A 16662-nucleotide genomic window follows, 5' to 3' on the forward strand; every position below is an offset into this window, starting at 1 on the left:
TGCTGTCCATGGGATCGCACCATCTGATGAAAAAACAGTTGATCAGTTTATGTGTAACACAAAGCAGGACAACACAGACTGTAAATTTATTTTGTAAAATGATTAAGGAAAAACTCACAATTAAGCAGGACAAGTTGTTGTGCAGTATTAGTGTAACGCAACTTTATAAATATCAACTTGATTCACCTCTGCAAAAGAATTTCAGGGCGAATTAAATACATGCATACATTAATATTGATGGGAATATTATAGCATTATTCTCCACCAACTACTTAGAAGCAGATTACTAAATACATACTTCTATTAGTTTATACAGTGTTCTTAGAAATATGTGTAATGTTGTTTACTACGTACTGTTAACAGTATTAAAAGTGCATGCGTGTGTATATCATGTACATATGTAATTAGCAAGACGTGACAGGTTAAACTCGGCTACCATATATAAATATAAAGATAAATTTTCCTTACTAATAGATCTCATCGGAACTGATCATGCCGAGTTCCTGTAATAATTATCGAAAGATTAGTTTTTGGGTGTGCGTTACTGTAGTAGTCGTTGCAGTGTTTGTTCCTCTTGCCAAGAAGCTCGCCAATGACCATTTTCATGAATTGTCCGTCATGAATGGAACAACAAACCCGAGCACATGGTATTACCTCATATCGACGCTAAGAATTTACCACTCTTATTCCCCGATAGTGAACACCACTTTAGGACAAATTCGGGGAGTAATTTCAGTGTCGAGAAATGGACGTGCATTCCTCGAGTTTCGTGGAATCCCATATGTATGTATGCAAATCTAAATACATAACTTTTTTTAAATCTTGCACACAAATCTTTAAACTCAACATTACTAGGCAAAGCCACCTGTAAATGACTTAAGATTTGAGGTACGTACATTACGATTAATGAAAACGGGACACTGAATTTTGATTATAAAATAATAATATGATACTTATGTACACAGCCACCAGTTCCACCAGTTCCTTGGAAAGGACTGTTAACGGCAAATAATAATGGGCAACCCTGTCTGCAATTCGATGCCATGATGATGGGGGAGGTTCTAGGAAACGAGGACTGCTTAAAATGTCACGTATTTACACCTAATGTAAGCAATAGACACATGCATAATTGCAGTAAGAAAATAATAAATTAGAGCCATCATATATTTAGGTTAAACCAAAAACTTTAATGCCTGTGCTTGCGTACATCCATGGAGGAGGATTTACTGGAGGTTTCACAGCATGCTAAATAAATAATTAATTAATATTTAGTGAGATTGCTGGATATCACACGTACTTAAATTTTTAGGCGAAGCAGGCATTTTTAATCCAAAGTATATCATGGATAATGATGTGGTGGTCGTAACCTTCAATTACCGTTTGGGTAAATTTATTCCAATATGTATTTACATATCCTACTTTTATAAAAATATGCACACATTTTTTACGCTGCAGCTTCCTTAGGATTTCTTAATACTGGAGATGAGCTTATTAGAGGAAAGTGAGAAATTTTATATTTGGAACAATTTTGATAGAAATAGATATTTAAAATGAGTGCACAGCTAATCTTATATCGCGTTTCCCAGTATGGGTCTCAAGGATCAAAATATGGCATTGAGATTCATAAAAAATAACATCAAAGAGTTTGGTGGTGACAACACCAAGATTACACTAATGGGAGAATCCGCAGGTGAAAAACTAGATACGAAATCTAGATATGAATTTCAAATTATCTTACACACATAAACATAGACTGCTCTTTACGAAGGTGGAGCATCAGTGCATTACCACTTAATTTCACCACTCTCTCGAGGTCAGTATTATATTTTTTCCCACGAATAATCTCTTGGCGATTCCGGAATGCTCAATGATATTATTTTCAGGATTATTTCAACGTGCTATTGTCCAGTCTGGGAATTTGGGATCTCCGTGGTCGTTTACTAGGAATCCTCAACATCAGGCTATAAGGTTTGGGAAATTATTAAACTGCCCTGTAGAAAACACAACGGTCCTTGTAAACTGCTTAAAGAAAATGAACCCACGTGATATTGTGAAACCCCACGTCGATATTATGGTACATTAACTAGCTCTAATTTTCTCAACGTATTATGCCCATCTAAGAACATTTAACTGTATAATGACATTTATTATAATGAAATAATAGTCCCCCGTCCATAAGCAGGACGACTTTTTTACTGGATCAATCGAAGCAATACAACGTCAAGATACATTTCTTGGAGAAAATCCATACCTCATGCTGCAACGGGGCGATTTTGCCCATGTTCCAGTGATGTTTGGAGTTAATAGTGGAGATGGTGCCTTGAAAACTGCTCGTTGGTTTTTATAACCGTTCCATAAAACTAGGATTTTATTCCATACAATTAAAAAAGACATGTGGTAAAATATTTTCTTAATAGGTTTGGAAGCCTATTCCGAAATCCTTGACGAACTGGAGACAAAGTGGAATGAACATATCCCCATTTTGTTACATTATGACCCCAACAAAACTGGGGTATCAGACAAGCTGAGGGATTACTACTTTCTAAAATCCAAAGAAGATGGGAATAAAATATGGGCCAACCCTGCGGAAGACCTGTTGAATCTCACCAAGATGTTGGGAGCGGGTCTCTTCTTCGAAGGAACTAGTCGAGTAGCCAAATTCCACGCAAAGTTCGCCCCCACATATTTATATTATTACTCGTACATTTCTGAAAGCGTGCCTAGTGCGTATCCGCTAATAAAAGCTGCGATGCCAAAACGGTGGTGGGATCACTGGGGAATAAACATAGCTCAGGGGTTGGCCACGTATTATGCAAATAAGCTGATGTGGCGATCAAGTAAGGACCCCAAAAGATTTGGAGCTTGTCACGCAGGTTATTATAATATGCACTACATGTACATACATACTCTCCATCCACGTAGGATTGAACTTTCACAGAAATTGAGAATTCTGAGAAATTACGCCACTGCAAGGGTCAAAATTCGCTGTTAGTATTATGTGAAGAAATTTCAGACTGATAGTGGCGTAATTTCTGAGAATTCTCAATTTCTGTAAAAGTTCAATCCTATGTGGATGGAGAGTATGATTGTTTTACATGATTATTCAACGATATGTGCATGTTTCTCTCCATATTTGTACAGATGACGTAATGCAAGTTTTCAGCATGAATTCAATACTGGATATTAAATCCATTTCTTCGGATTACCCATTCTCAACAGAATTTGTTAAAACAATTGTCCAATTCGTATCACAAGAGTAAGTTTAGAAAAGTTTTAGGTCAGTCTGAAATTTAAATTGGACTTGTTTCTCCAGGTCGGACCTTACATTTAACAATGTTTCTTGGCCTTCAATAAACCTATCAGACTTGAGACTAAAGTACATGGAACTAAATCAAACAGGGGGGATGATTGATGAACCGTTTACAAAAGATATACAATTTATTCTCTTCAAATTCGAGATCCACTTGAGCTTAATAATTGGTAAAGTCGAATTAAATATATGTTAAATATCTTGGCAAACAAGAATTAAGTTAAACTAGACACATATTTTTGCACGACACACACTAATAAATGTGAATTTGTAGTAATAACAACGTCAAGTTTTATATAATCAATGTAAATAGTGTTTTGTCCGGTGTGCATACTATTTATTAAACTCTTAAGACATTCAAAAAATAAGAGACGCTTAGTTTGCTGAGAGTCCGGTGTATAATCTACACACATGAATTCAGGAAATTTTTTGTAAAAATGCAAAAACCAAGTACGAAAATGGCGATGCGGTTAATGCATTGCCACCTATGCATTGTTTTATCGTACAAAAAATTGCAATTTTCCTCTCATTAACTATCACTTTTGTTGCAATAAACTCCTTTTGATTGAGTAATGTCAAGTTTGATGTTTCTGCATTATGCATCAAACCTGTCTCAATTCTGCCAGCCATAACATTGTAGAAAGGGAATTGAGTAACATCATGTAGCTTTACATATACTCGAGATAATTTGTTATAAAGTTTTTGTGGTGCCCATATTGTAGTAATCAATACAAAGTAGAGTTTGGCGTAAAATCAAATGAAACAGGGTCTGTCACACAAATGAAATGACCTACAAACTGCACCAAAATTTAATAGCATTACAGCGTATGTCGTATGCAGCAAAAGATACGATGTGTTTTTTCATGTACATACATAGGTACGCATTCTCGTAAAATGCATGCACTTTATCCACTTTTTGTGCCAATCTCACAGGCAACTCATCTGCTGTTGCTGTTGCTGTCTATGCATACAACGTGCGTTGTCTTCGCAGTCTTCAAAATTCAGGACAAACTACAGTTATAATTTAAACTCATTGTTATATTTAGCTTTGAATTTTGTAAGGTGAGACAAAAGTGCATATTTTTATCCGATTTTTTACACATATCCAGTAATTAGAAATGAAATGCATTCCAAGTGGACAGTGCTTGGTTATTGGAAAGAAAATAAGTCGACCACCATGGCTGCAATTCTCAGTTTAGCAACGTACTTGTACAACAGTGTTTTAACGAATCCTAGTCTATTTGGTGCAGTTGATGGACCGGTTGTTTATTTGTCCACTGGAGGTGTACGAGGTGTATATGAAAAATCTCGAGATGGGAATATTTTCGCGTCCTTTTACGGGTTACGTTTTGCGAAACCTCCCATCAACGAGTTGCGCTTTGAGGTGTGCGAAAAAATACAACATATATATGTTAATATTTAGTTGATACATAGATAAAATGTACCAATTAATAGACCATGTGCAATCCTATTTTCAGCCCCCACAAGCAGCAGAACCGTGGAGTGGAATCCGAAATGCTCAAGATCACCATCCTGAATGCCTCCAAATCGAAGCAGTATGGCTGTTTCATTATACATATATTTTTTTATGCGGAGATTAAGAGAAATATATATCCATCTAAAACTTGAAATTATTAGATGGTGACTGGGAGGATCAAAGGAGTGGAAGATTGCTTGAAATTAAATGTTTTCACACCAAATGTAAAACTCACACAAAACAATTTTTAAATCAGAAATTTCGTGTAAACAATTTTTAATTTTATTTAGCTTGCAGAGAAATCAAATAAGTTGCTCCCATTACGAAAAGTTATGGTATTTTTTCATGGAGGATTATACATCTCCGGTGGTGCTACGATGTACGGACCAAAATATTTTATGGACAACGATGTTGTGCTAGTCGTCCCCCAATACCGGCTGGGCGCCTTGGGTGGGTACACTGTACATGAATTGAAGTTAACCATAATTTGACCAATTAAGGATCTTAGATCTTGTTTTTATTTTTGCGTCATCTTATTCCACGTCGCTAGGTTTTTTATCCACTGGTGACAACACGGTATCAGGCAATATGGGTTTAAAAGATCAAAACCTAGCCTTAAAGTGGGTTAAAGAAAACATTAAATCGTTTGGTGGAGACCCGACCCAAGTTACATTATTCGGCAATAGTGCGGGAGGTCAGTCATCAGTGGTAATAAAAATGCAATAATACGTATTATTTTATGGTTTATTGGGATAAATTTCAGGATCGAGTGTTCATTTCCATATGTTATCTCCATACTCGAAAGGTGGGTTTATGGCCTATGTATTACTATATATTCAAATTCGAAGATTTGGGACGCAATAATTTCTGAAGCCTTCTAATTTCTGGAAATGCACATGTACAACATCTAAATTTTAATGGAACATAATATATCGCGGTGGGTCCAATGTTTTCCACAGGGTTATTTCACAAAGGAATCTCAGAAAGTGGGACAGCTATTCAAATTTGGACGTTGAGTAAACGCCCAAAGGAGCAAGCAAAAAGGTTGGCGACTCAATTAAACTGTCCAACTCATTCAGTTAGTGATATGATTGACTGCTTGCGAAAATTGGACGCATCGTCACTCGTTAAGGTTCATTTAGCAACAATGGTAATTTCCTTTCCAAATCTGTACCAATTTTAGCACAAGAATATAATTGATGATTTTAGAACAATTGTCACTATTTCAGTCTCCAATAAGGGATAATACTGACTTATTTGTACCAACTATTGACAAAGACTTTATACCCGACGATCCGATGAAGCTGTTGAAGCTTGGCAGATTTCACGCCGTTCCTTGGTTGACGGGAGTTAATCTCGGAGAAGGATTATTAAATACAGGCAGTAAGCTCAAATAACAAAGTACTTAATCTGCAAATTGTAACTTAAAATAAATACATTCTAAAAATAATTTTAACCCCTCTTGACAAAGGAATATTGGCTGATGAGTACATTTACAAAAATCTCAACAAAAACTGGAACGCATGGATGCCTTTAATGCTTGACTATGATAAGAATAGGTTGGAAATTTCAGAAAAAATTAAGCAATATTATTTTGGAAGATTCGCTGGGAAGTATTATGCAGAGGATATTCGAAACATTACAAGTATATATTCCCACCGCGTTTATTTCCATGCTACACAAAAAGCAGCCTTGTTACATTCTGTGCATGCGCCCACCTTTCTGTATTTCTACACTTATCCAGGAGATTTCAGTTTTTTTAGTTTATTTAAAGCAGTGATGCCTCGCGACGGTGACATTATTGCTCCAGGTATGCATACTTATTTAAGTTCTAAAATGGATTGTGAGCGATATTAATCTATTTCAGAAGTAAAAATTGCAGTTGAAATTGCAAAAGACTTTGCTAAAGACTTGCTAAAAAAATTAGCCAAAAAATCACCGGACGGTAACGTTTAGATTAATTTTGTATAAATACAGTATTTTACACAATCTCATTCTTTCAAAAAGGCTAATCACAACATATTTCTTATAAATACAGATCTTTTTCCCTGCCATTCTGACGAACTACCTCTTCTGTTTAATATGCATCGAGCTATTGAAGTAACAAAGAAATCACACGACTACAAAATGTCAAAATTTCTAGTGAAAGCATGGACCGATTTCGCAAAGCTTGAGTAATGAGACAAACATAGACTAAACAATTTGATTTAACAACGATATTCAATTTATATTATTTGTAAATTCCAGAGATGGATCTATGTACTCTTACCAAAACATCCCATGGGAGCCAGTAAATAATTCTACATCCGGAGTGAAATACATGGTTCTAAATATTCACGGAAAAATAATTGAAAACCCATTTTCCGACATAATCAAATTTTGGGATGCCGTATGAATCTCATTATACCAGCTCGGAAGTACATACCGCCGACCCGTCGTAATAAATTATTATCCGCTAGTCTATATTACGAATGTTTAAGTGAAAGACTCTGTCCACGATTACTTGACATTTAGTATTAAAATAGAGTGATAAAGTGTCGAATAATCTTGACGCCCACGATTGCTTGACATTTAGTGCCTAGTTACCCTTAAGGGAGGCTAACGTTACCTAGATACTTAAAGTCAGGATGCACGATCAAAATTAATTAGTTTTTATAAGGTTAACTGACATCGTTTCTATGGGGTGGTGCCCCATACGGTTGCGACAAATGAATTATTTCGAAATAAAATTTTCTTAAATCGTTGGTTCAAAAGTGTCATATGTATGTATGTACATACATACATATGTATGTATGTATATCTTTATTACTGTGTCTTTCCCAATTCATTGCATTCATCGTACAAGTACAACAACAATGGTCTACCACTGGTGACACACTGGTCATATACCATATATTTAACTATTCTATATTACTAATTATTGCTTATCTAGTTAATAGTATAAAAATTCTTCAGTGCTTTTCTGTACAATGATTTCCATTATTCTAAGGCGAGACCCAAACGTAACCATGCACCCAAAAAAATACGTGCATGGTTACGGCGAAGCCATAGTATGCAGTTAAGTGGACACCTCAAAACAGTCAAACAAGATTGTGAGAGAACCATACGTCGTAGAGACATGCGGTTTCGACCAATGGGTAGTAAATTCTTTGTAGTATTGCGCATAGGTCTTTGGGCTTAATCGGTTCACACCTTCATGGTGTATTTCTCGTTTTAGTGACTTTTTTTTCTTTATCTCAAAATATTCCGCTGAAAGTGAAAAATCGGCAAATGAAAATCGAAAGAGCTTAAAAATTATTAAGATCATTCTTTAGAGTCATGAAAATCGGATGAAAAATGACGAAGCTATGGAGGTTTGAAATTTTTTATATTCAGTTACATCCATAGCAACTTTAGTAAAGAAATTCTTTATATGTATGTGTAAATGATGGCCCGAGCCAGGGCTTATATAATCGTCAGGTCCGTCTGTCTGTAAATTTGTAATGGCTCGTAATGGAACAATATGAATTAAGGAAAATCGGAAACATATTCATCTGGAGGGACCCGAAAGGATTTATTTTAATCGTCGTATCAAACCGCAATTTGTTACATATGCTGCCAATTGCTAAAATGCTAAAATGCTGTCGCTTTACATCGAAAGGACTCAGATATTCTCTGCTTTTCAGCCTTAGATGTGGACTTCTTGCCTAATAATCTGTGGCAAGTCGTCTCATCCCAACCGAGAACGGAACTCTGCCGGGGGCTGACTCAATGGCATTGCCATTCCGTATGGCTGGGCTCACCCTGCCATGAGAGACAGCACCTACCCCGTACTAACACAGAGCCAAGTAGGATTAGCAATAGCTTCCCGGCTGGTGGAATCGAACGTGTGACTGCGTGGTGACAATCCTACCCTCGAACCACCAAGCCAAAGGGCCTTGCTACTACTGTTCATTCAAGATTAATATGCAGTAAAAAGTCTGAAAGGTTATTTGGCGGATGATTGGTTTCCATTGATTGAGTTTGTTTATATTTAGGGTTGCCCCGGGTAGTGGTACTACCCGGTACTCGGCCTAAAATTTTTGCCGGGTACCCGGCTACCCGGCCGGGTACCGGGTAATATTTATAGAGATCCCGTACTATATAGTGGCGATGGAAAACTTTGACCTAAAAATGGTCAAAAAATGATTCTAGAAATCTCAAATTTTGGTATGATATCCTAAATATATCCAATCATAGACATTCGCGAAGAAAGAAGACCGAAGCCCATTGTCCAGCTCGTATTTAGCCTTTTTCATCACGCCCGCCATTACTGCTTTTTCGGAAGACTTTGCAAGTTCAATGCTAATTATCTCCTACCTGAATCGAAATTTTCGTAAAGTTTCGACTGTTTCGCAAAGCTGGGAGTATGTCTTCTTACATATGGCCCAAATTTTTTTATTGCGTGAAGATAAGGGTTGAATGTGAGGTTTTCATTTTTCAACCTCAAACTGATTTTTTTTTCGATTTCTTCCTTGATAGTCATTGAATTGTGGATTGGTCCAAGGTCGGTCCAACAAATTACATTTCATATTTTCTGATACTCCTTAATGAAAGGAATCAGACGGTCTATCTAACATTTCCGAAAATAAACATGTGCCTCCACACAGCCCTTTTAAACTGAGGGGTCCGAAACATGCCTAAATTGACCCATGCCAGCCAAACTTTAGATTTCTTGAGAAATTTCGAAGAACATTTTTGTTTCTTTTCGGTTTTCAGTTGAGAGATATATTTTCCACAAAAAATTGCCTTCTCGGAGTTTCTGTCACGTTTTTGAAGACGTAAGACTCGTCGCCAATGACCAACTGTTTTGGTGAAATTTTGTTGTAAAGCTTGGGAGGGCTTGCGTTCACTATTTTTTCTTGACCTTCCGTATGCTTTGGTGCAGATTTCTTTGAATACGCTTTGACCCACAACTTATGGGCACTCATACGATGCGCATAGTTTGAATTAATCTTCGACTTCATGGACGCATCAGGCACAAACGTGGATCCGTCCTTTCCAAAAATAAATTTAATCGTTTTTCATTTTCAAAGGGTCAATATGATGGTTTTTTCTTGTGGTGCGTATTTGAAGTTGATATTTTCGGATTCGCCATGCTTTTTTATGTATGTCCTAATTTTTGCACGACCACACCTCTCTCCGTTGAAATTTAGTCAAGCCTTCTTCGAGTCTTTGTCGCTCAAATTTTGGTACTTACAAAAAACTCGTTTGCCGACTTCCTCACTTTGAAGTTACGTACGAAATTTGTTCTTCAAGGAAAGCTTATGAAATTTTGAGGACACATGGTCAGATATATTTGACATATTATACCTAAATTTGAGATATCAAGAATCATTTTTTGACCATTTTTAGGTCAATGATCCCCATCGCCACTATATAGTACGGGATCTCTATATTAAAAATAACGGGAATTTTTCTACTTTTTCTAGAATTTGCAACAATTTTATAAGTTTTAAAAATTACAAGTCAAATTTCTATAGTGCAGACTTCATTTTTAACGTCCATACCAAATTTCAGATGAAAGTAGTATTTTGTAAAAATTGGTATGAGTCGCCTTCTCTATGGTTGCACTTTAATTGCTCCCCCAATGTAATACGACCCCCACAGGTCAACTAGGTGACCGATGTAGCCTGTCTTTGTACTTGTTTCCTATATCTGTGTCCAATATGCATATGGTAAAAATTTCAACTTCTCAGGCTAATGATTCTGGCTAGAAAGTGGATATTACATAAATCAAAGAACTCACGACAATTATTTATTTATCATCTCAATCATTTAGCAAACTTGTGAGGCATAAAAAAGTTATTCTTTGAGGGGATCCCTTACAAAAAAAATTTGGCGAGACTTTCGAGGTGATATCCTGCGAATCGATTAGCAAGATAGCACTTTGAAAGTCTCGCAAATCAATTAAAGACGTGTGTTTTGATCTTTTTGTCATGGATTTTTGTAATTTCTCTTGCGAGGATGAGTGCAAAATAATCTTACGAAAAAAACAACGGCATTGTAGCAAAAGCTTTAAGAAATCCCCAAATCTCCAAATTTCCAAAAACCTCGCAAGTTATGCTTAACGTGCGAGATATGCAAATTGACTGATTGATAATTCGTTGACGTGAGTGCGCTTAAAGTAATTAAAAAATTTATATGATAATTTTCAAATAAGTAAATGTTGGCCATTCTTTCCTAATATATCATTTTATACCAACTACAAACCTGAAATCAATCGGTTTACATTTTTTTGTAAGGTTGTTTTGCATTTTAAGTAAGAAAATTGAATATTTAAATTACCCGGCCGGGTAGACCGGGTACTTAAGTATACCCGGCCGGGTACCGGGTATCCCAAAACAGGCCGGGTATGCCGGGTACCGGGTAACTACCCGGTACCCGGGGCAACCCTATTTATATTTTCCAAATTTCACCTAATATTCATGGAAAAAGTAGACAAAATGTACCTAATTAAATCGTTGTCAATGTCAACCAGCAACTTCGACCATTTGACCTTTTACAAAATTTTGAGGACTTTACTGCATATTAATTTTGAACGAACAGTAATGCAAGAATGTTAATTTAAATTAGAACCATTAGTTTTTATTTACAAGATATTGATATGCATTTATGAAAAAATTTCGTGCAAAACTTCGGATTGGGTGATAATTGCAACCTTTTTTTGACTCGGGCTATATCAAGTCTGCACTGTGGGTTTTTAATGACGGAGTTAAAAAATTATTCACTTAAAAACGACAAAATAAATGAATTAAAAAAAATAAAACTAAGGCGAGAGGCGCTATTACAAACAAGAAACAAGCCCTCCCACCAACACCCCCGTCTCGCCGTGGCCCCATTAATATTTTTATATCTTGGGGGTGTAACCACAATTTATGATTCAAACCTTTAACTACAAATGTAAACTGCATTTAAAATTGATATATTGTACAATCTTATATTGCACTGCACTTTTAACCAGACAACCAATTCTTGTCAAAAAATTCTATAATATTCCAAAGTGATCGTATGATCTAGACCGATCCATTGACACCCACTGGAGGGTATGAGATCACTCGACCCCGATTTGGCCTAGGGGGTTATCTCAATCCTCCAACTTAGCAACGGTCCGCTTACACCATTTTTTCAGAACATAATTTTAACTTAATTTCTTCAAAAATGAAAATTTGTGTTGGAAACAAATCATTTGTCGCAACATGTATAGAATGATAAAGTGTCAAATAATATTGGTCATTGTCATTTAGTCGAGAACCAAGATCTGTTCTACCCTAGCAACATGAATTTGACGTAATTTAACTTACAAATTGAAATAATGGACCAGGCAAGGTACCTTGGTAGCGTGGGCTATAAGAATTAGCGTGGGCCATAAGAATTAGCGTGGGGCGTAAGAATTAGCTTGGGGCATAAGAATTACCATGGGCCATAAGAATTACCATGGGCCATAAGAATTACCATGGGCCATAAGAATTACCATGGGCCATAAGAATTACCATGGACCATAAGAATTACCATGGGCCATAAGAATTACCATGGGCCATAAGAATTACCATGGGCCATAAGAATTACCATGGGCCATAAGAATTACCATGGGCCATAAGAATTACCATGGGCCATAAGATTAGCATGGGCCATAAGATTAGCATGGGCCATAGGATTAGCATGGGCCATAGGATTAGCATGGGCCATAAGATTAGCATGGGCCATAAGATTAGCATGAGCCATAAGATTAGCATGGGCCATAAGATTAGCATGGGCCATAAGATTAGCATGGGCCATAAGATTAGCATGGGCCATAAAATTAGCATGGGCCATAAGATTAGCATGGGCCATAAGATTAGCATGGGCCATAAGATTAGCATGGGCCATAAGATTAGCATGGGCCATAAGATTAGCATGGGCCATAAAATTAGCATGGGCCATAAGATTAGCATGGGCCATAAGATTAGCATGGGCCATAAATAAATTTTAAAAAATAAAACTAAGGCGAGAGGCGCTATTACAAACACGAAACAAGCCCTCCCACCAACACCCCCGTCTCGCCGTGGCCCATTAATATTTTTATGTCTGGGGGGGGCGTAACCACAGTTTTATTTTTTGTAATTCTTTCCTGCATCATACAACAATTAAAAAAAACAATAATGGGGGATATGCCAGCATGGGTGCATGTCATTTTCGTGATAATGTCATAAAATTGTCACACAAATGTCGGAAATCAAACTACGAAAGCTTAATTTAACTCGTTTACCAGAGCAGCTAGCTCAATTCCAAAATTTCTGAATGCAGATTTGGAATGTATTTAATTACATGATTGCCTACGTTAAAAGCTGGTTTTAAGAAGTAAATATTTCATTTTTTTGTACGGCTGTTGATGAACAGAGTCCGGGTATATATTTCCCAAACTTTTTCAACAATACCGATGGATTTGAAACTTTATGATCTTGGTTCTGGTATAGATTTTCTTTAATCAAAAATCTTTAATTAAAAACATGTTTTTATACATATTTTGTCGATATGATTAAACATTTTACACAAATATTTAGGGGTTTTTAAGAATATATCCGGACTCTGTTGATTAATGCTAGACTACATATTATATAGGTATTTAAATTGAAATTAATGTAAGAACTGCAGATATTAGGTTTTCAAAGTGCAATGCAATATAAAATTGTAATATTTATCAATTTAAATGCAGTTTACAGTAGTAGTTAAAAGTTTAAATCATAAATTGCGGTTACACCCCCAGATATAAAAATATTAATGGGGCTACGGCGAGACGGGGGTGTTGGTGGGAGGGCTTGTTTCGTGTTTGTAATAGCGCCTCTCGCCTTAGTTTTATTTTTTTAAATTTATTTATTTTAGGGTTTTTAAGTGAACAATGTTTTAACTCCGACATTAAAAGATTATACTTGATATAGCCCGAGTTAGGAAAAGGAAGTAATTATTACCCAATCGAATTTTTGAAGGAAATTTTATCATAAATGCATTTCAACATTTTTAAAATAAAAACTAATGGTCCTAATTTAAATTAACATTCTTACATTAGTAGCGATTGGCAGCATATGTAGCAAATCGGTATGGGTGACCCCACATACCACCCCTCCCGTTGAAAAATCTTACAATTTCATTTCATATTCTTTCCTTGGAACCCATTATCAAGCTCCATGTCAAATTTCTGCTTTCTAACAGAGTTTTTAAATTTTGATGTATAATAAGTATGTACGTCACCCCCACCAGTTCAAATCTTGTTTATACCAATATTTGAACTTGGTCGTTGCATTCTCTAGACACATATTTGTACCAAATTTCGGTCAACGCTTGAGAAAGTTATCGAAAGACAGACGGACGTAACGATTATATAAGCCCTGTCTCGGGCCATCATTTACACATATAAAGAATTTCTTTACTAAAGTTGCTATGGATGTAACTGAATATAAAAAATTTCAAACCTCCATAGCTTCGTCATTTTTCATCCGATTTTCATGACTCTAAAGAATGATCTTAATAATTTTTAAGCTCTTTCGATTTTCATTTGCCGATTTTTCACTTTCAGCGGAATATTTTGAGATAAAGAAAAAAAAGTCACTAAAACGAGAAATACACCATGAAGGTGTGAACCGATTAAGCCCAAAGACCTATGCGCAATACTACAAAGAATTTACTACCCATTGGTCGAAACCGCATGTCTCTACGACGTATGGTTCTCTCACAATCTTGTTTGACTGTTTTGAGGTGTCCACTTAACTGCATACTATGGCTTCGCCGTAACCATGCACGTATTTTTTTGGGTGCATGGTTACGTTTGGGTCTCGCCTTAGAATAAGATTAGCATGGGCCATAAGATTAGCATGGGCCATAAGATTAGCATGGGCCATAAGATTAGCATGGGCCATAAGATTAGCATGGGCCATAGGATTAGCATGGGCCATAAGATTAGCATGGGCCATAAGATTAGCATGGGCCATAAGATTAGCATGGGCCATAGGATTAGCATGGGCCATAAGATTAGCATGGGCCATAGGATTAGCATGGGCCATAAGATTAGCATGGGCCATAGATTAGCATGGGCCATAAGATTAGCATGGGCCATAGGATTAGCATGGGCCATAAGATTAGCATGGGCCATAAGAATTACCATGGGCCATAAGAATTACCATGGGCCATAAGAATTACCATGGGCCATAAGAATTACCATGGACCATAAGAATTACCATGGGCCATAAGAATTACCATGGGCCATAAGAATTACCATGGGCCATAAGAATTACCATGGGCCATAAGAATTACCATGGGCCATAAGAATTACCATGGGCCATAAGAATTACCATGGGCCATAAGATTAGCATGGGCCATAAGATTAGCATGGGCCATAAGATTAGCATGGGCCATAAGAATTACCATGGGCCATAAGAATTACCATGGGCCATAAGAATTACCATGGGCCATAAGAATTACCATGGGCCATAAGAATTACCATGGGCCATAAGAATTACCATGGGCCATAAGATTAGCATGGGCCATAAGATTAGCATGGGCCATAAGATTAGCATGGGCCATAAGATTAGCATGGGCCATAGGATTAGCATGGGCCATAAGATTAGCATGGGCCATAGGATTAGCATGGGCCATAAGATTAGCATGGGCCATAAGAATTACCATGGGCCATAAGAATTACCATGGGCCATAAGAATTACCATGGGCCATAAGAATTACCATGGACCATAAGAATTACCATGGGCCATAAGAATTACCATGGGCCATAAGAATTACCATGGGCCATAAGAATTACCATGGGCCATAAGAATTACCATGGGCCATAAGAATTACCATGGGCCATAAGAATTACCATGGGCCATAAGAATTACCATGGGCCATAAGAATTACCATGGGCCATAAGAATTACGGCCCCGCAAATTTTGAGTATAAATTTATCAAAATCCGTTAAGAATTGACCAAGTTATTCCATTTTGAAGACCATAAAATTCATAGACGTGCTACGAATCATCGTCATTGACAACGACTAATAAATATAACACAAAATAAATATTCAAAATTTTAAACAGAAAAACTAATCTTTGCTTCTGTAAGTAATACTCTTGGTAAAAATGCATGAAATTGTTATTGTTGGTGTTGCACCTCCAGTCAGGTCTTTTGGTATTTAGTAATTTATACCAGATATTTTAAGAACAAAATAACGTGAATCGGTTATAATTCAATTTTGAAAACCAAGCGCTTAATAAAATTATTCAGGATGCAAATATTGAAATAGGGTGGTGCAATCATCACATTGACATCCCAATTACAAGTTATAAATAAACAAGGTCCCAAAAAAGGGGAAATCTTAGTGAGGTAGTGCAATCATAATTAATAAATAAAATTAGATTGCATAATTTTTGCATCACCGCTCTCGGTACCATTTTTACTGGATGCAGTATAATTTTACTTTGTATACGCATGAATTCTTAATTTTATTGAATAAATTGAGAACGGAAAGCATTTTTACTGTGTAGTGAACGAGAAGTGGGTTAAATGAACTGAGATAGGATGTGAAATATAATGGCTAAAGAATTGTGAACTTCTTATTTGTTTGAAAAACATACGAATCTATAATTTCAATTTAACGTATTAATTTGGAGATTCTATTCAGACAAAATCATCAGATCTTTTGAGGGGGCAAGTGTTCTATTTACACGATTAATGCTTCCAGTCAAAAATGGTACCGAGAGCGGTGATGCAACAATTTTTCAATCTAATTTTATTTATTAGTTATGATTGCACTACCTAACTAAGATTTCCCCTTTTTTGGGACCTTGTTTATTATCTGGAGCGACTCTATTGGGTGACGGGTCCCGATTTT

General features: G+C 36.4%; 2 protein-coding genes across 3 annotated transcripts; both read left to right on the plus strand.

The window, feature by feature from the left end:
- Positions 1–32: 32 nt before the first annotated feature.
- LOC110844156 (venom carboxylesterase-6) lies at positions 33–3883 on the plus strand. The gene is made up of 13 exons (XM_022090292.2): positions 33–783; positions 856–888; positions 966–1106; positions 1172–1232; positions 1310–1384; positions 1456–1501; positions 1587–1690; positions 1769–1813; positions 1884–2074; positions 2165–2333; positions 2418–2873; positions 3142–3256; positions 3314–3883. The coding sequence occupies exons 1-13, from the start codon at positions 493–495 to the stop codon at positions 3504–3506; spliced, it is 1920 nt and encodes a 639-aa protein (XP_021945984.2). The 5' UTR covers positions 33–492; the 3' UTR covers positions 3507–3883.
- A 210-nt stretch (positions 3884–4093) lies between these two features.
- Positions 4094–7531, plus strand: LOC110843447 (esterase E4). 2 transcript variants are annotated; one of them, XM_022089411.2, is made up of 12 exons: positions 4094–4694; positions 4789–4866; positions 4949–5011; positions 5078–5237; positions 5338–5481; positions 5551–5592; positions 5747–5937; positions 6017–6170; positions 6259–6597; positions 6655–6732; positions 6826–6961; positions 7035–7531. In XM_022089411.2, exons 1-12 carry the CDS (start codon positions 4434–4436, stop codon positions 7180–7182), a joined length of 1794 nt encoding a protein of 597 aa, XP_021945103.2. In that variant the 5' UTR covers positions 4094–4433; the 3' UTR covers positions 7183–7531. The 2 variants fall into 2 exon arrangements, with proteins under 2 accessions (XP_021945103.2, XP_035704176.1); XM_035848283.1 differs by having other exon boundaries at positions 4158–4372.
- The last annotated feature ends 9131 nt before the right edge of the window (positions 7532–16662 follow it).

The sequence above is a fragment of the Folsomia candida genome, unplaced genomic scaffold, assembly GCF_002217175.1.
Source record: "Folsomia candida strain VU population unplaced genomic scaffold, ASM221717v1 Fcan01_Sc002, whole genome shotgun sequence".
Lineage (NCBI taxonomy): Eukaryota > Metazoa > Arthropoda > Collembola > Entomobryomorpha > Isotomidae > Folsomia > Folsomia candida.